The 25,181-nt window shown below is 36.9% G+C and overlaps 1 protein-coding gene across 4 annotated transcripts in view; it reads left to right on the top strand.

Moving 5' to 3' along the window:
• LOC102047643 (harmonin) overlaps nt 1-25,181 on the top strand; it is a 51,436-nt gene that overhangs the window by 1,464 nt on the left and 24,791 nt on the right. Inside the window, exons 1-14 of one of the 4 annotated variants that reach the window (XM_055722883.1) lie at nt 2,185-2,598; nt 2,886-2,953; nt 4,951-5,094; nt 5,593-5,731; nt 14,178-14,286; nt 14,385-14,409; nt 15,136-15,193; nt 15,941-16,044; nt 17,283-17,367; nt 17,782-17,841; nt 18,110-18,166; nt 19,979-20,121; nt 20,727-20,792; nt 23,654-23,778. In XM_055722883.1, the coding sequence (XP_055578858.1) occupies nt 2,530-2,598; nt 2,886-2,953; nt 4,951-5,094; nt 5,593-5,731; nt 14,178-14,286; nt 14,385-14,409; nt 15,136-15,193; nt 15,941-16,044; nt 17,283-17,367; nt 17,782-17,841; nt 18,110-18,166; nt 19,979-20,121; nt 20,727-20,792; nt 23,654-23,778 (1,252 nt within the window). In that variant the 5' untranslated portion in view covers nt 2,185-2,529. Of the gene's footprint in view, nt 1-2,184; nt 2,599-2,885; nt 2,954-4,950; nt 5,095-5,592; nt 5,732-14,177; nt 14,287-14,384; nt 14,410-15,135; nt 15,194-15,940; nt 16,045-17,282; nt 17,368-17,781; nt 17,842-18,109; nt 18,167-19,978; nt 20,122-20,726; nt 20,793-23,653; nt 23,779-25,181 lie in introns of those variants that run through there. The other 3 variants (XM_027810518.2, XM_055722885.1, XM_055722884.1) reach the window with 3 other exon arrangements.

The following is a 25,181-nucleotide window of genomic DNA, read 5'->3' as shown; positions in this document are numbered from 1 at the left end:
TCTGTAGCATAGCCATCTAGCAAGTTATTTTTGCCTTGCTACCTATTATTGTATAACTCAACAGTGGGTTGTGCAACATATCTTTAAAGACTCTGGTTCCTAGGCAGATGGTTACCATCTTGAACTTTAAACCTTTTCCTTTTTATTGCTGCTATAATTCACAAATCTTTCTAGTCCCACCCCTGATAACGTAAGACTTATTGTCAGTGTTTCTTGGTGCCGGGTAAGTAAGGTGTGTATTTCCGTGGAAGCTTATCTGAGTTAGAGGATACTGAAACAGGTCTTTATTTTGTATCATCTTTCTTCTTTTGGCCTCTGTGGCAATTTTAATGTCTTGGATACTTATTTTTTCTGTATCAAATCAGTGAAGATTCTCAGCCACAGGATATGAGTTTCCTATGTTTGCTACTTTGATATTATTTTTTTCTTAGCAATTATAGTCAGTTCTCTCTATCAACCAAGCAGCAATGCACCAATGCAAAATACGTAATATATACAAATATATTGGCCAGTTCTTCCATTTTCTTCAATACTTTTTCAAAGGCTGCGTAGCTTAAATGGAATTTGATAATATTCTTTGAAAGCTGATAGATGGGGCTAGCGCTGTAGTAGTGCGCTACTGTAATCTGAACTTTTCCCACATGAAAAAGTGTGGCTTTTTTCCCCACAACTTTTATAGGAGTTTATTCGGTAGAATAGACTTGTTGCCAGATTTTCTTTTTCTTTTATATGTAGGTGCAGTTTTTGTGATGACTCCTTACTAATTGCTATGAAAAACAGTGCAGTTTATATAGTGACAAATAGAGCATGAGCAACTCTTTATTTATGTTGTAGGACTGTAATTTATACAACTAATGTGAAGATACTCTTAAATGTCACAGAAAGGTTGAGGTTGGAAGTGACCTCTGGAGGTCACTTGCTCCGGATCCCCTGCTAAAGGAGGGCCACCTAGAGCAGGCTGCCCAGGACTACATCTAGATATTTTTTTAATATTCTTGGTTTAAAAGCTGTGAAATCATCTATCCCATACCTCCGCAGTTATTTTAGTTTCTCTCTGCTTTTCTAGAAAATATTCCTTGATCCAAGTTATACCATGTCACCACTTTTTTGTTTTGTTTTGTTTGAGTTTTTTTTTCCTTAACATGAAGGGGCATGATCTTTTAGGATTTATGAAATTATTCAGCTCTTAGAAGCTGTTGATAAGCCTAGGTCAAGTGTATGTCTACAGTAAGACTCCGTCCCAAGGAGTTAATGAATTAAGGAAATGGTGAAGAGATGCAGGTAGCTAAGATGAAGTGATAATTGGTGGAATTGAAGATAGCAGGAAAGAATGACCTAATTAGAGAGCTGGTACGTAGCTACCTAGCTGTAGAATTCTGAATATATAAGAAGTCACTTGGGTGTTTGTCAGAGGATGAAGAAGTTGCTGGTGCAGTGTGAGAAGTGCAGGAATCTAACAGAAAGACTGAATGTTTTCTGAGAAGAAATACCAGAATATATATATGGTCCTCCAGTTCCTGAGAGAGAGTGGGGTTGTGTCCATCAGCTAACATATCGTGAGAAGAATGTAATGTTACTGGTTGCTTTCCCAATCAGGAGAAGAGGTGATGATGGTTTTGTTCTTTGCTGTGTATGATTGACGTGCTTAAACATTTAATGTTCCTTGAGACACCACTCATTCAGTACCTTAGTACCTTAGTTATCACTAGAGATTGAGTTTGGTGTACCAGAACTGAAGCTGATTTATATGTTGTGTTTTTCCTGATGGGGAAGGGAAAAGTGGGTGTTGGACTTAGTTTTACTCCTTTTAAGGCAGACTTTTTCTTTTTTGTTTTGAAATTCACTGTGAATAAATTGGTTTACTCACTAGTATTATTATTGTCAAGCAGTCTTGTCCTGCACTGAGCTTTTTTGGCCTTCAGAATTTTTGGAAGTGTCTTTTTCCAAAGGAGACAAGTAATAGAAAACCACCTGTATGTGGTGTATTCCTGGCTTTAGAGAGACAAAAGGGACAAAGGGAATATGAAGCATGTATTTAGTTTAGAATATAATGCAAATCATTCCAAACCTAGAAAGAAAGGTTTCTTTAAGTATGCAAATTGGTCTTCAGACTTCATGTCACAGTAATACTAGCCTTTAGGTCAGATGTAAGTTGTTTTCCTAAACATTAAACTTGTCCAAATGTAAAACTATGTGATGTGACTTCGCACTGCAGGTAAGATCCCTGGCACTGAATATAAATCGAACTCCTTATATGAGAATTTTTGGATTTGGTTGAGGTTTTTTCTGCTTTATTTTAGTGTAGTTATCCAAGAGCAGGCACAGTAATATGACACTGGTTTAAGTAAACATACTATTAGTGGGGGAGGAAAGAATAACTAGCGAGTTCTATCAGTTAAGAGCTGGAGCAAAGAGGAGCAGAAGTGTAGCGGTTTCCATAATGTTATAAGTGAGACCCTGAAATCAGTGGTTTAGATGACAGAACGTAGATTATAATCATCTCAGTGTTCTGGTTTTATCTGTGACAGCATGTGTTATATTAACGAATGGCCAAAAAGGTTTCTGAAAACATTTATTCAACAGTACAGTGATTATCAGGTAAGACAAATATGATCTTATTGTAATAGTGATGCTGCTGAGGGGAAATCTAGCATACAGAACGTTATCAGTATTTGCCACCTTGTCCAACTGTCATAATGCTAATTTTAGAAAGTCTTTTGTGAGGTAATGCTCTGTTGTAAAAATGTGTTTATCTTTAGGTGAGAAAAAAAGTCTTTCCCTGTTAAAATCTTTGCTGTATGGCTTAGGAATTTGTGAGAGTCTTGTATGTTCAACATTTGTGGTTATTCAGTCAGAGATTTATAATAATGTCCTTGGGTTTTCAGGTTAATCTACTAATTGACAATGAAGCGGAGAAGGATTACCTTTATGATGTGCTGCGGATGTACCACCAGTAAGATCTAGCTTTATATATGTTTGTGCAGAATTTTCTAATGTTTTTAAATTTAAAGAGAAAATATTCAAGATTTTAAGTGATCTTTTCTAGTATTATAAAGAAAGTAGCTGGAGTAATAGTTTTTATCCTGTGTAATGAAATCTTACACTTTCACAGCAGCAGACCCTAGCCTGCAGACAAGGAAGGAGCATGTCTGTAGTCACCCATAAAGTTCCTTTGGTTTTATGACCTGCCAGTTTTTTAAAGGATTTTGGTGGTTTCTTATGGGGGGCAAAAAAAAGCACCTGGATGATAAAACTGTTCTTGGGAAACATGACGAGCATTAATCAAATTCATTAATATTTCCAAATAATGCTTATTTATTTGCAACACTTTATTGTTTTCACTGGTGTTTGCTGTTCAAGGGGTTTTGCTATTTAGATAAAAATTTATTTGCAACTGTTTTATCTGAAAGCTGAAGAAATTTAGTCTGGGAATCTGTTTGGCATGTTTAACAGCTCTGGCTTATTACAACATAATGGGGAAAAAATGGTAAGGCGATAGGCCTATTACCAATCCTTTTACTGAAATGATTTAAACCATGGGTGCTTAGGACCTGTATTGTTGTAAATGAGATCAGCCTCTAATCCATTGCTTTTCAAAGAAGATGAGAATATATTTTCCACTCATCATAGACAAGTGGCTCTGATAGGCATTGTTTCCATTCATTTTTTAATTAATAGCATCTCAGCTGAGTGAAATGTAGACGTTTCCATCTGATGTTTGCACTGAACTATAGTTATGGGTGTATTCAGCTGCATATCTGATTCAGTTTCACTCAGGTCTGTCTAATTGCTTCTCCATTCATAAAGCCTGTTGTTTGGAAAGCTGGTTGATTCAGTAGCTCTTAATTATTTAAAATCTTCTTGCAGTTACAAAATGAACAGTGCCTATAGTAACTTTTCTTCAATTTCCGAAATTGCAATGACTCCAGCAGTATTTCCGATGCCTCTGTGAACATGTTGATGTTCTATCACTATTTTGGAGTCCATTATGAAGTATTCCAGGGCAAAAATACATGCAGTTGCTGTTGGAGTTAACATTTAATGTCTACTTCACTATGAATGGCGTTTCCAAAAGTATTTGACCTCAATCCCATGTAATGTGTCTCCTGATCTTTATTTTCATTGCATATGCCTCAGAAATATTGTATGCCAGGAAATGTAAATTATGAGAGAGGGAACAGCAAATAATACTGACAGAGTTTAACTTGATGTTGTGTAGGAACAGCCCCACTGAACCTTAGGGAGCTGGGCAGCAGAGTACATTTTCTAGACCTATAATTATCTCAGTGCTGATCAGTATCAATAAGACTACTTTGCGTAGCTCTCAAACCAGATGTTGACATCAGTTTAACTTCTGTAGCTGTTATTAATTGGTTCATGTGGGTTCAATTTATATTTGAAAAAAAATAATTTAAAACTTAAAGCAAGTTTTTGCTCAAACTACTGAGTATTGTGATTTCCCACACATATACACACATGCCCCGAGTCAAAAGTTTGTCAGTCCCCAAAGTTCAGGAAAGGAAGGAGCTTGTAGGCTAGATTCACTTAGAAAGATTCCTAACTAGTAAGGAAACAAAAATCTAGTAGGCAGGTGTATCTGATCTAGAAAGTTATTTCCAAATGGTTACATAAATCTTTTCAGGACTCTGAGAATGACATTAAAGGTGCCACCTGTAAAAGTGATGTGCATGACCTTAAAAGATACAGACAGTATATAGGAGATTTCAGTTATTTTGAAGAAGGTAGGTATTGTTCCTGTTTGCTTACAGAAGGCTTGCTTTCTCAGAGGCTGTTTTGCTTTGGTTAAACCAGTATCTGCATAAGTAACTTTTTTTAGTAGGTTGAAGGGACACACAAGTATTGAAGCCACTTATATGGCAAGTTATTAAATGGTGATTTTTGTTGGGGTGTTGATTTACCTGTGCTTGTTTTGTCATTGTGTTTTTGTAGATCTATGAATCTCCCAGTGCTTGTGGGGGACCTAAAGCTCGTGATTAATGAACCGAGCAGATTGCCTCTATTTGATGCCATCCGCCCACTTATCCCATTAAAACACCAGGTGGAATATGATCAACTTACACCCAAAAGATCACGGTAAGAGAATGTAGAACAATGCAGCTAACTTAAATACAAGCAGGAAATACTGACTGAGTCTTCAGATAAGTTCTAAGTTAAATATCGACCACCTGTGTAGAGTAGGCATAGTTATTTCACTGTTGCTATATTTGCTAGAAGTACGGTTTTGAGCTACCTGAAACTGTTTGCCAGCTAGTTTAATCTTGGTAGGGGTAAAGGCTAAAGGAGTCAAAAATTATACTTTCCACTTGAAACAAACTTTTCTCATTTTTTCTGCATTTAATAATAATAAAAAACTCTTATAACTCTAACCCTCTAGAAGCAGACAGCTTCAACAGTTGCATATGTCTTTTCTTATGAAAAATATCTGTTGGCTTTAGCTAACACTCATCCATCCAAACTTCAGTCAGCTTGCTTTTTTTCATGCTTATATATTACAAGAGAAAAATAATGTGTAACTTTTACTATTGCCACGTGTTATGCATATGAACAGGTAAGTATCTTCCATTTTTGCAGAAAGCTGAAAGAGGTGAGATTGGATCGTTTGCATCCTGAAGGACTTGGAATAAGTGTAAGAGGTGGAGTGGAATTTAGCTGTGGCCTCTTCATCTCCCAGTTAGTTAAAGGGGGACAGGCAGACAATGCTGGACTTCAGGTAAGAAAATTATATTAATGGCTGCTGTGCTACAAAAAGCTTTTTGTTACAATGTTAGGGCAGCAAGCAGTTAAAAATTTTTCTTTACTATTTAGAAACAGCAATTGCTAAGGTGCACTAAAGTGCTTTTTGTTGCTTGTAATAAAATACGTAGGTCAGTGCCATAGCAAATACCATTATACCAATGGTGAATCAAGTTATTAAAACTGTACTTTTCAACATTTTTGATAAGTAAACCGTTTTTTCATACTTGGGATATGATAATTTTTGAAGATAAAAGGGCTTTCTAGAGTGTTTATACTTCATGAGTAGCAACAGTCAAATATAAGCAGATGGAAAGAAAGATCTCAACTCTGTGGAAGAGAGTTTTAAGTTGCCAAATTCTGATTAAATGTAGAACAGCATATAAATACTAAAAATGTTAATTCTACCTTGTACAGATATAATTTGTGTAATTAAGTGTTTATTTGAACTTCATGTATAAATTATGGGAGGTTTTGGTTTATGCAATGCAAGTGCATGAAAGGGAGAAGCTATTTTTAATGATTTCCAATATCCTTTGTACTGCATAGAATTGCACTTTGAGTGATTAAATTTTATATACATGAACTGTAACAAGGTTGGAAAAAGTAATTGGGTATAAAACCACATTTTTTTTCTAATCGGTACTTACGTGATTTGTGTTCATGAAGTTTTGAGTGCTTGGTTGGTTGTTTTAATATGTTGTTTCTTGCTCATACATATCTTGGTGAAGAAAGGAGTGAGCAATTGCTGTAGCAATCATCTGCATCTTGCTATGCTTTCAAAGCTGATAAGGTGTTTTAAAGGTCTGTTTCTCACTAGAAAGGCTGATAGGTCTGGGTAATTTTATTTTGTTGAGTGCAGATAGTTGCTGGAAGTATTGATGTTTAAGGATTATATTTAATACTAGTCAAGAATGTGTTAGAATGGCATGAATTATTACAGTGTTTAAACTAATGAGTTTTGTAGATACGCTTTAGGGTAACCCCACAACTCTCTTAGCTTAAAAAAACAAACAAACAAAAAAAACCCTTCTGTCAAAAAGACAATCCAAGTTAGGGTTCCGTGTTTGTATAGTTGATGCTGAGAACTTTCTAAAATTTAAATAAATGTCCCTCTCTCTGTTTGCATACATGCATATGCCCTTTTGTTTGCGCATTCGAACCTATATATCCCTTTCAGATACACCACTGAATTAGTCCCATCTTCTGGCAGCCTGCTCTGGACAGAAGCATGACTGGCTCACGGGATGCTTTTAGAAACTCCTTGGAACAAACCCACAATTTCAGGGAATATACCCCACAAATTCTGTATTTATTTAGAATTGAGAGAGTGGTATAGGACACTGCAAACACTGTGCTGAAAGTGTCAGTAGCCTACTTCTAAGCATGGGGGTTGCCAGTGGATAACTCTAGAAAAGGGCATTGATGCACCTTCCCAGGGTTTGCACTACAAAAGCTCCTAGTGATCAGCTCAGTAGAGATTCCAGCTGCATCCTTCCACCACTGGTAGGAAACTGAGAAAAAGTCAGACCAGTCAATTGTATGGCATTTGAAAACATCTCTTGAAAAATACTGGAAGGATTTAAAGATGCTGGGCAATAAAGGACTTGATGGCCACTGTCTTAAACTGTCATGCTAGTACATTCATCTTAATGCTGTGTTGCAGCTCTGCTCCTCTGCTTGTGGCAGACTAATGTTTTGACATGATTGGTAGATAAGGAGTTATGCTCAGTTGTTGTGCTGCTGTAGGGATGTCGATTTTAATTTTTCCTTGGTGCAGAAAAAGGCTCTTCTGGCTTTCTGTGACTGAGGCCATTGTACTACATGTTGGTGACAGTGAATGGGATTGTAAAGGATCTTTGGGCTCGGTTGTACAAATTTAACAACTCAGAACATAGTTGGAGTTTGGTAGAGAAAGTAGGGAAAATAAGGGGGAAATACACTTGAGACTGACTTTGTTAGGGTTAGATTCTATGTATTAATATGTGCAGATGGTGCTTTGCAGCTCTTGTAACTGTCTGACTTCCGTTTTTTGATGCCTGGTGTTAAAGCTCAGCCTGAAGTGCCTTCATAATAGGTGGCACCAGGTACTTTCGTAACCCAACTGAATAGCAAGAGCTGACAGGCAGTCCATTGTTCTAAATTGCTGTCTCACAGTAAAGCCAACTGCTTCTGAAATTTCACCCACCTGCTTTATTTAACTAAATCTCTACACATTTTCTATCTCAAAAATGCTGTCTGAGAAAGGTATAATGATCTTCTATTATACCATCACTTCTATGTCCTTCTGCTTTTTTAAAAAATTCCAATTCGTTTTGCGTGATTTCTCCTTGAAGTAGTTTCCAAGGTACTTTAAAATGACTGAATAATCATAAAGGCTTACTGAGGCATTTGTAGTTTTGACTTTATTTTTTTTGACTACAGTTTCTCTAAAAGGCAGGTGTTTTGTCCTTTTATGAAGAAATGTACTATTCTTTTTTCCCCTTCTGCTTTCTGATACTTATGTCTGTGGGGATTCTGCTGAATACAAAGAGATGGAGATTGGTATGAATGATGAACATAGAAGAAGTATACAAAATGAGAAATTTGAAACATTTATGTTACGTAAAAACCCATCAGTTTCCTGGAAACTAAATATTGTGTTTCTTATGTTAAAAGTTACAAATAATAGGCATTTTTCCTGGGAAAATTTAGATTTGCAGCTCTTTTTTGAAAGTCTGTCATCTCCCCGTTTGATAGGGAAAGTGGAAACAGTGATTATATAATAACAAAATAATTGCTACTGTTCTACTCTGCTCAATCCTGCAGACTTAATGCTGCTGATTCAGGAGGTTGGTATACAGTGATACTATTAATTACTTCAGTATATGGACACTTTTTTTTCAGGAAAACTGTTCAAGTGTCCTAAAGAGAAGCAATTTGTTACATGCCTATATGTCTCCTGTAGTTCAGCCTGGACTGGGTTATTTCTAATGCACCATCAGTCACGTTGTCAGTAACATAAATGTCATTAGGATGACCAAAGATATTAGACTGTCTTTTCATCTTGTTTCTGAAGCTCAGCGAAGAGCAGTATTAAATATATCTATATGGGGAAAGCTCATTCCCATATGGGAGGAAAAAATAAAGTACGCTCTTGGCTGCATTTATAACTTTGTAAGTGTGTTCCTTTTAGGGAGATGATACAATACCAACAGATGTGACTTGCTTAGTGAATGATGGCATCCTCAGAGCAACACTAGTTCTGCTGATGCAGAAGCGATATAGTGACTCACAAATGACTGCCATTTGCAGTCCTAAAACTGGGATGCTTCTGTGTGTTGAGGCATTGGAGGTAATAACAGTAGGTTAGGTTACCCTGTTAGAAAGCTGAGTCTGTGCAAACCCAGGCTCCCTGGTCTGTTATAGCCCACATAATGTGAAAGATGTGAGTAAAGGAGGGATCTTGAACTAAACCAAAAGCAAACAAAAAGCTCCACCACCACCAAATACAGAAGATCAACAAGAAGAGTCTAGGTAGATCAAATGAGGTTGAGATTGCATACTTACTTAGTTGTACACAAGCTTCTGGTATTTTTGCAATGAAATAATCCAGAGAGAGGCCAGAATGGGGAATAGAGGAAGATTTTTCAGCATTTTATTGTTGAGGAACTCAACCTGCCTTGGAAAAGTAGAGGTCACTTGCTTTCCCACAGTTTCTGAGAATCACCAGCAGAATCCTAAACAGGCGGAAAGTCTTGTTTTGTTTGGGTTTGTAGGGGATATTGTGTCTTTATGCTCAGTGCCACAAGTCTGACTCATCTCTGAGCCATTTTGCTGCTTGGCAGTACAGTCACATTGCCACTGCTAATCCCAGTCTTAAAGATGCGTTATTTATGGTGGATTTTCTGAAGTGTAGAGGGCAATTGAACAGCTCTAGACTAAATTCTTGGTTTTGGGGTGGGGAACTAGCTTAGACTTTAGTGGCATATCTTTAGGGAAAAGAGGACTGCCAACAACAAGTTGGTTGAGTGAATGTTCTTTCATAGCGAGAGCTGTCAGGGCTGTGACACTAAACTGTAGACCCCATGTGTTTTTCTTTCTCTGATTCTGCATTTTTACCTTGGGTCATATGTTCGAAAGCCTTTAAGTACTGACCTATTTCTGCTCTTATTAAAGATCATGTTAAAAATCTGACTGGCTTAAATGAAAACTGTCAAGCTCCCAGGAGTGCTGCAGGTTGCACACAGGCCGTTGCCCCGGGTGAAGTTTTTGGATGTCCAGCAGGTGGAGCAGCAGCCCTGCTGGTTGGGGCTGGGGACCACCACGGTTGTGTTCTGCCTGTGCAAGCGTGTTCTCTCCAGCAGAACAGTCACATACTGCATTTTCTTTGCTTTCATAGTTTTCTGATGCTGTGTTGTGTAAGTTAAAAATCTTTAAGTTCAGCGGAGAGGAAACTGCGCTACGTGAGCTATGCTGGTGCAGTGGATGTGTTTGTAATGACTTCTACTGCAGAGAATGTGACACTTCCCAGAAGCAGAAAAGTTTGTGAAAGAAGTGAAGGAGACAAGTGGGTGGTTTCTTGTTTTGTTGGACTTTTGGTTTTGGTTCATTTTAGCTGAACAGTTCACAGTAGGAAGATTTGATAATACTTTCTACCTATGAAAAAAGGCAGAAAGGGATGACATGTCCAGTGTCCTGTCACCCAAGTGTCGACCTGTCACGATGTGTATTAATGTGACGGCCTCAAAGACACAGGCCAAACTGAGGAATTCCTACTTCCAGTTCTACTCTGTCCTCTCACATAAGTGGGGTGATGCAAATTTAGGCTTTTGGTGCTGACCTGTGCAGTGCCAGAGGAGGAGTCTCTAGCTGTGCCTACTTTTTCCCTAAAACTGTTGGTAACATACGAGGAAGCTAGTCCTCAGTGAGCTAAACTATGACTACTTTTTTTCAGGCACAGATGCTCCCGTCAAATTTGTGTGATGGAGAAAACAGCAGATGCACTGTAGGGTTTAGTCTGTACGGCCACAGTAGATCGTTTACTCGGTCTGAATAAGAGTGGTGGTGTTACCTTCTGTCCTTTCAGTGACAGTAAAGTTGGAAAGTTTCTATGGAGGAGACCAGAAGTATCTGGCTCAAAAAACCCCAAAACCCAAAAAACTGTTATATTTAACTCTGTGACCCATTTTTTTTATTAATATTTTTTATCTAAAGTGGCACAGTCTTAACAAATGTGTTAAAGATTACAATATTTATTGTAATACTGTTGTGAATATTACAATGAAGTCTTTAATCCTGTAAGTAGGTAGGGGGTTTTGCACTAAGACATTTTTTTGGCACCACCTTAGTGGTTAGGGCAGAGTGAAGTTTCTCATCCCTGTCTCTTCCTGGTAGGTCTCCTGTGCCTCCTGCATTCTGGAAGAGCTAACTCTTCTGATCTTCTGCAGCAGCAGTTGAAAGTGTGTTCACAACTGATGGTACTGTGGTTCACAACTGGTGCACTGACAGTCCCAAAGAAAGTGGATGAAAGGGAAGTTTTCCCCAGATGAGAACTAGTATAGCCAGAGTCTTTACATTATCTTTTACCAAATGTGTTATGGTGAACCTACCTCTTCCCCTAAACTTTTTAGTCAATAAAGATGTTCGCCAAGACTGTAAAAAATCATGTTCTTAATTTGTAGTATAAGGACCTTTTCCAAACCTAAAGTGCAAGCACAGAGCCTGTGCTACAAAGTAATTGTAGATTATTATTTTTTGAATGAGCATGACAATGCATTCTACCTAAACTTTGTTGTTTAGGACTAGTTGCTTTAGCTTTGCTGAAACTTGAAATCAGCTTGATGTAGATACCAGAATGGAAAACTTAAGCCTAAACTGAAATTTGGCAGCTTGAAAGTGTGTCTTTAAGTCCAACATGTTAAGCTGAACATGGGTGTAGGGCAATCATTAACTAGGGATAATGCTGCCATAAAACCAGACCTACTTGTGAGGAGGCACACAAAGTTTCATTGATCAATAACTGAGTCATATTCTGTTGATGTTAATGAGAAAAGTCCTGTTAGCTATCAGGTTGGCATTTTGATACATTTGTATGTAATAAATATTCACAGTAGTGCATAAGAAACTCTACTGGGGAGCAGTAAAGCCAAAGTATTTGACTTTGTTCTTGTGGAGATTAAAGTACAAAAGTATGAGGGTATTGTTTACGGTTTGTTGCTAAAGCCATTTCCTGGTAATCACTTGTATATCCTACTGTGCAGAGGATTGATTTGCATTGCCTGGTGGAAGAGAGTAAATGCCAGTTTTCACACAGTCGTGTCACGTGGTTCCCATTAGGTAAAAGTCTTTGCTTATGGTGCTCTAGTCAAGACCTGGCATTTTTCAGTGTTTTCCTGAGCAGCTAGTAAGTTACAACCTTAAATGAAGTGGACAATGTTCCCATCCCGATTCCTTCTCACTCTACCTGGCTAAGGGGATCATTAGGCAGAGTTCATAGAAACTTGGAAATTTCTAGTCTAGTCATCATCTCATAACAAATTTGGATTTATATTAGAGGAAGGGAAGCCTTTTGAAATACAAGCTTTTCAATGATGTGCTGTCATTTTATCACCAAATAAACACTAGCTCTGTTAGTTCTTTTGTGTATTCTGAAAAATAAGATTTGAAATTTTATAGAAGCAGCTGAAAGCTTATGGCACCCTGTCTGTTCTACAATAATAAATTGAATACTGCCAGGGAATATTCTTGGAGTGCTGTCATTTGGTTGCTGATAAATGTTAGTGTGGTCCCCAGTGTGGCCTCTGGTCTATGCCAGCAAGCATTATGCAGTTCAGGTGATAACACATGCCAGGGGTGGTTACTAGAGAGCAGGTTACACAAAGCCACCCTGCTCTGGAGGAATTGTCTTCAGTTGTAGAGAATGGTCTTTATCCTTAATTAATATACCAGGGCATACGTAGTTTCTGTGTAAAGCTGGCTTGGTTTTGGATCAGACAATGAGTCCTGGAGATAAATTGAGGGCACCATGCAATTTGTTTCTGCAGTCTTTTGCTTCCAGATACGTTACTTCTTTTTGGTGCAGTATACTAGTATAAAGATGCTGGAGGATAGTTTAGTGGATCTTGTATTTCTGCTGTCAATTTTTTGGTAAGAGTTTTGTAATAGATGTTTTTCTCTTGATTTTTTTTCAGAACAATATTGAACGGCTTTGAGGCAGGTGGTACAAACTGGCAACGAGGGTTATCTTTTACCTAGTATATACATAGTTACCTACTTTTTTTTTTTTTTTTTTTCTCTGGAATACCTGTTTCTTTGCTTTTTTTTCTGTTAGTAAAACCCCTGAATCTTTCCCTGCACAACTGTGTGGAAAATTTCAGTTTTTCAGTCCATTGTATACCCACTTTGTGAGACAAAAGGCACATAGGTTTGGAAGATAATCAAAGAGGGACTGTATCTGTACAGAGAACCATAGCCAATCCTTCAGGGTGGGGGACAGGGCAAATTACTGCTCCTTTAAGTCGTTATCTTCATCAAAATTTGCCTTGGGGATAGTTTCGTTTCTTCTGTTCAGACTGCATGCTCTTGGTCTGTTCCGTAGCTGACTATGCTCCCTGTTACCCATGGAGCCCCAATAGCATATATACAGAGGCATGGGTAGCTTAGGAATAAGTGATAGAAGTGCCTTTTATCTGGTGGGTGCTTTCCTTCTGTGTTTCTGTTTCAAGTTTTCCTATTTCTTTCATCTCATACAACAGGGGGAATGCCACAGTGTAGGGGTCACAGTAGGGCAGTGGTACCATCTTCTCAACCATAGTATATGATGGGTTGCTGCTGTGAAACACTTCAAAATCTGTCACATGAATAGCATGCAATTTTGTAACTGATGTAGATGAGTCAAGAAGACTTAAGCTACTGCACCCCAGAATAAGCATTCATTCTGCTAGTACCTGACTTAGCATAATTAATCAGAGGTTGCACCTTAAAACAAGGTAAATTCCATTAAAAGAATACATTGTTCTGAATCAGAATCAGGCAAGGTAATGAGACCACGTTTAGTTTCCTATTGATCAAAACAGTTGAGAAGGTATTTCAGAGAACATGTGGTAAAAGCAATCTTAAACTGCTAAAGTATAAAGGAAGAAAAGCACTCCAAAATTATTGGACTGAAATACAGACACCTGTATTTAAGATAATCTGTGGGGTATAAGCCTGATGTGTAGAGACTAGATATATTTATAAAATTGCTGTTTGGCCATTAATCTGCCATTTTGGTTTTAAATATTAAGTTCAAACAAGTACAGGTAAATCTGAAATAAAAAAAGCATTCAGGACTCAACATGATCAAACCTTTGCATCAAAATGATTGCCAGATTGTGTCATTGCTTAAAAACCTTTTAACGTTAATTTACAATTTATTTATTCTTCTCCCTTTCATTTTTGAGGTTGGAGATGAGATAGTTCGTATAAATGGGTATTCCATTTCATCGTGCACACATGAAGAAGTCATAAACCTCATACGTACAAAGAAAATAGTGTCCATAAAAGTAAGACGTAAGTAACAAAAAATCACCCATATCACTAAAGTTTGCTTTTAATAGATTGATGGTGATCTGTAGAAAACATTACTTAACAGTATTTTTCTTTTTCAGATGTTGGCATGATACCTGTCAAAAGGTAATGATATTTAATTTGAAAACAAATCAGCTTATTAATTTTCACATACTCTCTTCAATATCCAAAGAACCTCTGTGTTTATCTGTATATTTGAAAATGTGTGAATGGGCATCTCCATAGCCGATGAAAATGTCATATCCTTTGTGATAAACAGGCAAATATCTTGTTTGATGACTCTGACTTATGCCAGTTGCCTACTTAAATGAACCATTTTCTATTTCCTCATCATTTGTGGATATTACCTGGAAATTTCCTTATCAATGCAACTAACTTAACAGAGAGCTTCACTGCTTCTCTATGTACGTAACACTCGAGGGTTGCGTCAGAGCTTAGAAAAATTTTAAATTATTGTCCTCTTCCAGTTTTTGTTGGACAGTTGAACATTTAAGTGGAATGTTTGAGAAATGTTAATGATGGGAGGTATCTTTCTGCATAGATGTTTGTATAAGCTGTACAAGTTGTTATGATTATTTTCACAGTCATTCTTAGTTTCCCAAAATTGTTTCATTTGAGATTTTCTCAAGTTTATGTTTGACTGGCTTTACTAGCCTAAATAGTTGTATGCTTGTTTGATGTTCTGTTTGAATTGCTAGAAAATAAACCAGTTGTTGTGAATCGTATCCAAAGGAACTTGTAGATGCAAAATAGGCCACATTCCAAAGTAGCTTTTTGAATACATTCACATTTGTTTTGTCACCATTATTTTAAACTACTTTTCCCTTCCAGTTCAGCAGATGAACCCCTTAAATGGCAATATGTGGACCAGTTTGTGTCAGACTCTGGGGTAAGAGATCAACATTTTTATAAAGATGTCTTTTGAGAAATCTGTAATGGTTCTGACCTTTTCACAGAAGTTATTGTGTGTATTTCTATGATGCAGTATCTTGTTACAAGCATTCTGGGAGAAACGTCTTTTAGGATATGAAATGATTCTAGAATCATTAGGTAAGGAAAGGGCAGGATCAGTTGAAATATCTTTTACTCTTAATTGGTGCTTTATTTTGCAGGGGCTTACTAACTTACCAGGCTATAATTCTGCAGTACAAATCTTTAACAGATTATTTGGCCTATCTTAGCTGTAATAGTGGAGGAATGACAGGTATGAATGCAATTGACTTCTGTGTCTTGCAGCAGTTAAAAGAGAGACCACAATTACCAGTCTTCTGCTTTCAGGAAGAAAGACTTAGTTATATAGCGAACGCTATCATGTATTTTTCCAGCCCTTTTGTCAGGGAACATCTAAATGATTATTTTGCCGTATCACTTTCCCTTAATTTTCCTTCACCCTTTTCTGAAGACAAAGTTTGACTATTTAAACAGTCTTCTCCAAACAGAAAGATAAGTTCAGTATTTTACCTCAACCATGCAAGCTCCACTGAAATGACTGTATTTAACATTCATCTCCAGTAGGACCTCAGAGGAATCTTATCTTGGTGTTGGCAAGGTCTGTTCTTGGCTTTGTGGAGTTTTATAGTAGTCTTGATATTTCAACACAAACTAACATATGCAGCATTTTTTAATCCCCCTCCAGGAAGGGAAGGGCAGTGTTGCTGGTCTTGCTTCTTCGGGAGGGAGAGACAATAAAGAGAAGAAAGTCTTCATTAGCTTGATTGGTACAAAAGGCATGGGATGCAGGTGGGTACATGTTTCCTATTTAATGTCAGTGGTTGAGTGGTTTAAGTGAGACATCCAAGGCAGTTATTTCCATCCTTCATTGATAGGTTATCAGGAAAATAGAGATCCACACTGGATCATAAAGGCAAATGGGAACAGGAAGATATCTGTGGCACACGTTATGTATTATTACACAAAGCATAAGTACCTGTGTTACAAGTTCTGACTTAAAACCAAAAAAAATCTTTTAAATTTAAAAATAAGAGCAGTTTTTGGATCTTCTAAATGCTGTTACGTTTTAAAATGCTTTGAAATGCTGTTATGTGATGTATCAATTCCAGCACTGTCCAGTGTCAGGTTCACTCCCTGAACTGAGACTGCTTTCTGTGACCCTTTTCAGAGCTGAGAAGCCATCACACAGCTATATTGAGTTCCTAAAAGTAATGTTGAATTTTTAAGACTTCTAGAAATCTGAACAGATACTTCTCAGACTCCTGTCCTGGCAGCTAGTTATGGAGGTTTTGAGGCAGAAGGGATAATTGTAGGATTTCTTATATATTTAGGAATATATAGTTGAAGTTATCAAGATAGAACTGCATGGAGTATTTTCTATAAGCGTAAGTGTTCTTTCGTATTATTTGCAAGATCTAAAGGTTTTTTTTAAAAAAATATTATTTACAGACCTGGAGGGAACATTCAACATTACCTGCTGGATATGTTAGCTACAAAAATTATTCCCGTGTCTGGGCACAGCTTAGATTGCCACTTAAAGTTTCCAGGCTAGATGTTGGCCCCCAGTTGAAATGTATTTCTTGCTTCTAATAAATAATTCTGAAAAATAACATTGTTTTATATGTATAGTGTACCACAGTTCAGTGAGTAAATATTCAAGCAATTAGTAATTACTCATTGTCACATGCTTGCTGTTGAATGTCATTAGTGTTCCAGTCCCTTGTACTGACCTACAGTGTCTACTGTATTAGTGTGAACATCTGAAGTAAAAACCAGGAGCTTGAATATTTTTCTTTTAGCTTTTTCTTAAATCACAGTTTAGTGGTCTAAAGGATACAGAAGTAGGATGATAAACATTGAGTGTGTACTGGCAGATTTCAGTGTTTGTTTCAAATTAGGCTAATACCACCAAAATATTTTTTAGTCAGAAATAAATTATGAGAAAACAACTAAGACATCTTACTGTATTACAGTCTATTATTCCACAAATATTGTCCTATGAATGTTTGTTTTTTGTATTACACCAGTATATCCAGTGGTCCAACACAAAAACCAGGCATTTTTATCAGCAATGTTAAGCCGGGCTCTCTTTCATCAGAGGTGGGCTTAGAGGTAAGTATGCCACCTTCCAAGGTAGGTACCACATGGAAATCTGGTTTGGTATTTCCTACTTCAAGGATTCTGGATCACTGAAGTCACTAGCTTTGGGGTTTTTTTTCCATGGGAGAGAAATACATTGTGGTTACATTTAAAATGATGTGAGTTTCTTAAATTTTAGCAATATGAGAGTGCCCACCTGGGTCAAACCAACAGTCCATCAAGCTCAGTATTTGGTCTCAAACAGTGGCAGTAGAAAATGTTAATATAGGAAAATGTGCAAGCCTGGCCAGTTTCCAGCCTGTTCCCTTTGTACGCTGCCTGTACCTATGATTATTGTATTAAGAATGTTAGAGAGTATATCTCTGTTTTCATTTAATAAATGTGCTAATCTAGTGTCTGTACTAAAATTTGGTTTAACTCCTCTAGGTTGGTGATCAGATTGTTGAGGTGAATGGAGTGGACTTTTCTAATGTGGATCATAAAGAGGTAAGATCAAGTTTTCCTAGTTCCCTGAACTTGTACTTGTCAGCTTATTACACATCTATCTGATTTTTCTGGCTGCAAAAAATGTGTTTTGATACCAGGCTACTTAACCAAAGAGGTTGTGTATTGAACATGGGAATTTGGAGATGGGAATACCTACTACCCTGTTTGGTTCAGGCAGGTCTTCTGGAAATTCCAGCCTTTACAACCAGCATCTTTCATCCTTTTATGACTTAATTTGGACTGACTTTTGTTTTGTTTTAATTTGCAGGCTGTTGGAGTGCTCAAAAGTAGTCGTACTTTGACTATCTCTGTGGTAGCAGGCGCTGTAAGTATATTTATAAAAGCAGAACATTTTGTGAAAATTACTGTGGGCAAATACATGGCAAAAATAAATAGAAAAGAAGTAAAGCTGTATTTTTTTATAATGTCTGTACCGCTAAATTCTGTTAAACCAGGGCAGTACTGAGTGGCTATTGATTATTTCATTGGTAACTATCAATGGTATTCTCAAAAAAAAACAGTTTCAGTGCAAAACCATTTCCTTGACCAGGAATGGCAGTTAAGTTTATTGTAATGGTTTCTCACGTTTGAGAGCTTCTGTTCTAATACATAGCTGCTTCTGCTGAAACGGGGAAAGTGAATTGGATTGGAATCAATTAATTTTTCGTCCTGTGTAGCTGATGTCTTAGTTTTATTCCAGATTAATCCCCTGTGTAACTGTTTATCTGATCTCTTTAGTGTATCAACACATTGAAAACTGTTCAGTTTTCCATTTCCACTGTTTTGTGGAACAGAACTACATGCCTTTGGGGCCTAATCTAAAGCCAGCTTGAAATTAATTGAATCTTCCCACTGGCATCAGTTGACTTCCAATAAATGTTTTAATGTTTTGACTGCTTTAGTCCTTATTGTAAAATATATGGTTATGTACAACAGGATACTCAAGTTCCATAGACTAATCAAAGATGGTATTTTCTGATTTCCTTGCAACTGAATTAAATAGGGAAAACAAGATTTAATAAATCATTTAAGCTACTTCCTCAGGGCTCATGTATACTGTGTAGCTATATTAAGGGATTCATGGTTTAATTAAACTAATCTAACAAAAGATACACTTGTCCAAAGGCGTTGTAGACATTGTATAAATAAATGCTCCAGACTACTTGATTAAGCTCCAGGAGCTCAACATCCTAAGGACTTAGTTTCAACACCCAGATATGTTACCAACGGTTAGAAAAGATGGGATCTACTCCAGCATGTACCACTGGGGCTGCATCCTTGAAATGGTGAATTGTTGCTTGGAACAGTTCTGCTCCACCCTTGACCTCGCATGTGTCTCCTTTCCTCAGTACACATCTTTGTACTGAAAAAGACATTGCAAAAGGAAACAGCTTCTCTACTCCTGTTTTTTTGGTCAGCAGAGATCATGGTGCAAAGGTATTCTTCACTGCCAGGTTTTGTTCTAGCTGTCTACTTGAGCCTTAGAGACATGAAAAATCCTGTCTTCTAATTAATATGAGATTTTAATTTCAGTAATGAAACTTAGATAAATGTTATCAAAGTGTTTGACAGATAGCACCATGGGAATATCTTTCTTGAGTAGAAAATAGTGCTCGTGTCTTAACTGTAAAGGAAATGAAACAGGAACAAAACCAACTGAAACTTATTAACTATGTAACCTTTTGGCAATGTATGTTCCCTGAATGGTGGTACATTTCCACAGCAGCCAGGCACAAGGGCATTAAAATGCAGTAACTGTGTAGTTGTCTTCCACACTGGGATTCATTCAGTGTGCTGTTCTCTAGCATTGTGTTGCTCAGATTTCAAGAGACAGTAATGTGGAGGTTTTTCTGGGTGACACACTGAGCATGTCTTTGGCATGACCCCTACACTGTTGTTGCTGACTTCAGTAGTTGCATGCCTCTTCTGAGGTGTTTGGTACGTAATAACTTTGAGACTGAAACTGGAGTAGCTCTTTGGAATTAAGTGGTCAGATCTTTCAGAAAGCATTGCTCAGAAAAAGTGATGCGAGGAGATGGCAGGTGTGCTAGTATGTAAGCTGTTCTGAATTATTTCCTAGAAGAACTACATTCATGAGACTTCCCACAACTGATTTGGGTGGTGATTGTGATTGCAGGGAAAGGAGCTGTTCATGACTGAAGAAGAAAGGCAGAGAGAAGCACGTCTCCGTGAGCAAGAACGCCAGGAGTTAATGCATCAGAAGCGACTGGCGCTGGAGACTAACAAAATCATCAAAGAGCAGCAAGAGAAAGAGAGATTGTAAGGACCCTGTATAGGACAGTCAGAAAAATTTAGCTTGGATTGGGAAAGGGCGTGGAAGACAGAAGCAACCATGAGAAGATTCCCAAGTTAGATTAACTTAATTTTGCTATTGCAGTCTCTGATCATGAATTCTTATCCTGAGGTGCTCTTGATGTTCTGAGTTTTTGAAGCTGATAGCATTCAAATATGTCTTGAGTAGAAGGGTCACTTAGTTCCCCAACTGTTATAACCCTATGATTCAGTATGATACTAGTTATTCTCCTGATGCCATTCCCTAATCCTTTATTTTTAGCAGCACAGTTAGAAATTTTATACTATTACAATACTACGCTATGGAACTGCCTCAGAAGGAGATAGCGACTTAGAGTTAAATGGTGATATGCTCTTATTATCCACATGGTCATGAACGTCCTCAGGGTTCCTGCACAAGTGTGTTGAACCCTTGGTATTGTAAAGATGACTTCTTAAAAGGAGCATTTTCCCCCAATGCAGATGTATTTACTCTCTATGTCTTTTACTAACGATATGGTGACACACTTTGTGGAAGTTCTTACTCGGAAAATACTATTTTTATCATGGTGTCCTGATTCTTCTTATTGTAGAAGAAAACTGGAGATTTCCCAGAAGGCTGCAGAGGAAGAAGAGAGATATCGAAGAGAAATAGAGCAGTAAGTAAAAACCTTACATCAGCAATATGCTGCCTGAAAAAAGGGTCCCTGTATACTAGATCTGGCTGAAAACATTATGCATGTTCTTTTCTAATAAAATCATATAATATTTCCATTTAGCTAAATGTAAGTTTGATGTATGTAAGTACACCGCAGTTATAGAATAGGAAACTGCGCTGAAAATCAGCAGCTGGAAAACATGAGGGTTATGGTGATAATAAATTCAATGTGAAATTGAAATTGAGTGCTTATTTTAAAAATGATGTATAGACAAACTCAAGATTAAGGAAGTTCGTGTCTCAGAACAGAACTGTTGTCACTAACCACTATGCTAACAGGATATGCTAACAGGAAAAAAGAAATGCATAGTGCAAGGAAATGGAACAGGGAGGAAATGGAAGAATGGCTAAAGAGCTGGAAAACACGCTTATATTCAGGGGCTTGATGACATACCCACTTAGCTTATATTTAAAACAAAACAAAAAAAAACAGAAGACAGGGTAGTTTGTTCATGATCTGTAAGAGTGTACAAACTGTGGAATTTAGCAGCCTTTTCAGTCTATCAGACACTTTGCAAAACAAAAGCTATGTAGATTTAGCCTAAAATAAGGACTATGTGATGCTAGTTGTCTTGAATAGAAATGTCAGTCATCATAAATTTTAAGTAGACTTTTCCTTTTCTAAGGAGATAATTAGTTAAATAAAAACTGTGGCACTGAAAGTAGGAGGTTCTATAACTGATTTTATTCAGAAAATCTGATTTTTATTATCACAGTTTATTCTGGTTTTAAAAATGTGTGATTCTAGAAACTAGACATATTCAAAGGTCATGTAATAAAGTCAGTACTATAAATGTAATTTAAGAATTTTTTTACATTTGGAACTTGAAAATTAACATGTTGTCACAGTAATGAAGTTCCCTTCTAAATGATGTTGCAAAATTGCACTAAAGATAATGTGAAATTGCACATCAGTTTGATGCAGCCTTTTAGAGCTAAGATTGACCCTGAAGTATTCAGCTTTGCAGCTTTGACATCTTAAACAGTTTTTAATTCATTTCATATTTCAATGTACCTGTATTAGCTAAAATTCTCTGATGGAAAAAGCACAGGAATTTCTTAACCTGCAAGGTGCAAAAAGGAATATATTTCACAGCTGTCACAAAAGAAATAAAATATCTCCTGACAGTCCTGCGGTGGACTCTATCTCAGTGTGTAGATGAGTGCTCACCCATTTTCCTTTTCTAATTCCTTATTCTTTAAGGATTATTATTATTCCATGTTCTTTATTGTGGTATACTGTAGAAATTCCTGCAATAGCCATGGAAAGCTGCTATCAAAGCAGACTATCGCAGGTGAAGAATGATTCTGTTCTCCAAATACAGATTGCCTGTCTGTTATAATAGATGTTTGATATCTGCAGTATCCTCCTGAACTAAGTGTATCTGTACTTTCATGATTAGGCTGCCTTGAGGGCTGCTCATTGTGAGGTCTACTCTGTCTTTGTACTTCCTTGCATAATTTCCAAGTGCAGCTCAGGCACTTGTTAAACTTTTCCATATTACAATCCAAACTGTTAAGTTAGTGTCTATCTCCTTGGTGTAGAGAAGGGAGGATGGTAGTCTATGAATGTATATTTAAAGCTTAGATTAAATGAGCAATTGGAGGCAGGCAGTTCCACTAAATATAATGCTTCCTTGTATGAACAATTTGTGAGGACGACCCTTTCCTCCGTTTTTAAAATCCTTTCTGCAGGAATTCCTTGTATAATTCACCATGCCCTTTATTAGTATCCTGCATACACTTTAGGAAGAAAATTCTAATGTGCCTAAATGGCAGATTCTTAACTCTGTGTACTTCAGGCTACATTGTAACACACCCCACCCTTATTTTTTTTTCCTTTTTTTACATTAAAATGAAATTTTAATGAAATTTTTTTTTTTAGTTTACCTTAGCTAATTTAAAGATGCAAAAGATAATGCAAGTATAAATAACATCGTATATATCTAAGACCTGGTAAACCTCTGCACCATGTATCAGTTCACCAGTTCAAGGCAGCCTACAGCCAAGAATAGACCTTGGATCACTTAAAGGCACCATATATGAGCTACAAGCTATGAAGTTATATGGCAGATCTCTTGTGACCTTGGGATTAGCTGAATTTTCCTTCATAATGTCCTTTTTTTGATCATGGTGCCTTCTAGGTCATTTGCTTGTTTTACGAAGCGTGACAATTTTGTAAATTATTTTCTTTTTTTCCTAGAATACTGAATTTATGTGGTTTGTGTCTCAACACTATTTAGCTGCTTTTGGGAAGAGTCACTTGTTAGTGTAACCCATAACTATGTGTTTAGGAAGCAATCATCAAAATGGAGATAAGATGTAGAAATAAGACGCGCACTTTTTAGGTATATTTTGCCATTGTGACATCTGATTTAGGCATTTGGTAGATGTTCTGCCACTTTGTATTTTAGTGAAAACTTTTTTTCTATATAGATACTCTCCAGTTCTAAAAATGACTCTGTAAGAGATGGTTTTTGGCTTCAGCTAAGATGACGGCCAGTATTGTAGTGTATCACTCCAGGCTTAGTATCTGTGCAGGTGTTTATATGACTGGCCTTAGAAATCTCAATATTAAATATTTTGCTCAGTTACATTGTATTTTAAAAATTATCTTAGTAGCTTAGTAAATGAAACTTAGGTTGATGGAAGGAATTCAGTTTGGGGAAAGAGGCAGTTTCTTATGCTTTGATATAAAGAGAAAAATGCAGACATGCTGAACACTAAATAATTGTAATGAATTTATATTGATACTGCTGGTTTTATATTCAAGAGTTCCTAGCTGCGTGTTTTTCCCTACAGGATAACAGCAGAGGAAGAGAAATTTAAAAAGGAATGGGAAGAAGACTGGGGTCCTAAAGAACCTCCCAAATCTCTAAAAACTGTAACTGCAGAAGTGCACTCTGCCCCTCGATCCAAAAACAAAAGTAAGTAAGCAATTTTGATCTGCTTCCTAGGGAAAGTATGTTACAGACACATCACTGAGCTGTATGGAATATATAACCAATTTGTGCCCAAGGTAAGCGAGTTATCACTTGGTTATTTTCATGCTGAATGCGTATGGTAGATTAAATAGCTCTTATTTAACTAGCTTACAAACTCTATGTCCACTCAACCAGTCATGGGTTTTTTTAAGAAGCAGCAGCCACAGGAAAAAGAAAAAAAAAAAAATAAAGCTCACTAAGAAATTGTCTGAATTATCAGCCTCTTTAGCTTGGGGTTTTGATGCATGGCTTTCGATGTTGTTTCTGTTCAGTGTTTTGCCTGTCAGCCTTTTCACAGAGCAGTTCTTGCATCAGTAGACTTGAGCTGATTTCCACTATATGCCCAAATGGAAGTAGTGCTGCATTTTTTATGTGATATGTCTATGTGGATAAGCTGATATTCAAATATAAGGTGTTATACATATGAGTGCTTTCATCTCAATGAAGAAAATATTATTTATAGTAATAAATACATTAAACAAATGCCCATGCATTTTGTTAACTGGCTTTTGTTACTTCTCTAAATAAAGGTATGAAGAAGGGGCAAAAGTTTTTGTGGTTTTGCTTTTATTTGGAATTAGCTTTGAGCTTTCTGAAATAATCATATCAGCAAATAATTTTACATTATTTTTGTATTTAAGAAGACATCTGGGGAGGTGAATTGTCTAAAGGTAGAAAACTAGTACTAGATTTGCAGTCTCATTTGGAGTGAATGAATGCACTTTGTACTGTTCCTGTTGTTACTTTTTTTTCTTCTCCCTTATTCTAAAGCATTGTATTATGGAGGGTGAGGATTATTGTTTTGAGTATTTTTTTCTTCTTCCCTCTAACTAAAAAAGATAGATATGAAATCCCTGCTTTGGCTTGGAGGAAATAAATTCAATGTTTAGTTTGCAGAAAAATCTAAATATCTTTTCCCTCATCTCTTCAGCACGACTTCAGTCCTTCCTTACTTTGACAGTCTTTGGGAGTGTGTTGAGGCTCCCTTGCTTCTATTCCATGAGGAAGAGTGAACAACTTAATATACTGAATGTCATAAAAAATGCAACAGAATTTATTGTTGCAAAACAGTGAGAAATGAAACAAAAAAGAGAAAAATCAAAGATTCTTAAGATTCAGTGACTCTTTTTATGTGTTTCTCCTAGATCTTCTGGCAAATCTGTTTCTTGCCAGCATGTCTTCCACATCTAATTTATTCCTTCTCAGGCTAAAGTTTTCCACATCATTTTTCTGCATATAACTTTCTCCAGTTCATGTTCTTTTGACAATTATCTTGAAATGGTGATGGTATGATGATGTTTACAACTGGTGCAAAAATAATCTTGCATGCTGACAGCTTGGGTAGC

Source organism: Falco cherrug, chromosome 10 (assembly GCF_023634085.1).
Source record: "Falco cherrug isolate bFalChe1 chromosome 10, bFalChe1.pri, whole genome shotgun sequence".
NCBI classification, from domain to species: Eukaryota; Metazoa; Chordata; class Aves; order Falconiformes; family Falconidae; genus Falco; species Falco cherrug.
The sequence above is the reverse complement of the archived record's forward strand: the minus strand, read 5'-3'. Positions and strand labels throughout refer to the sequence as shown.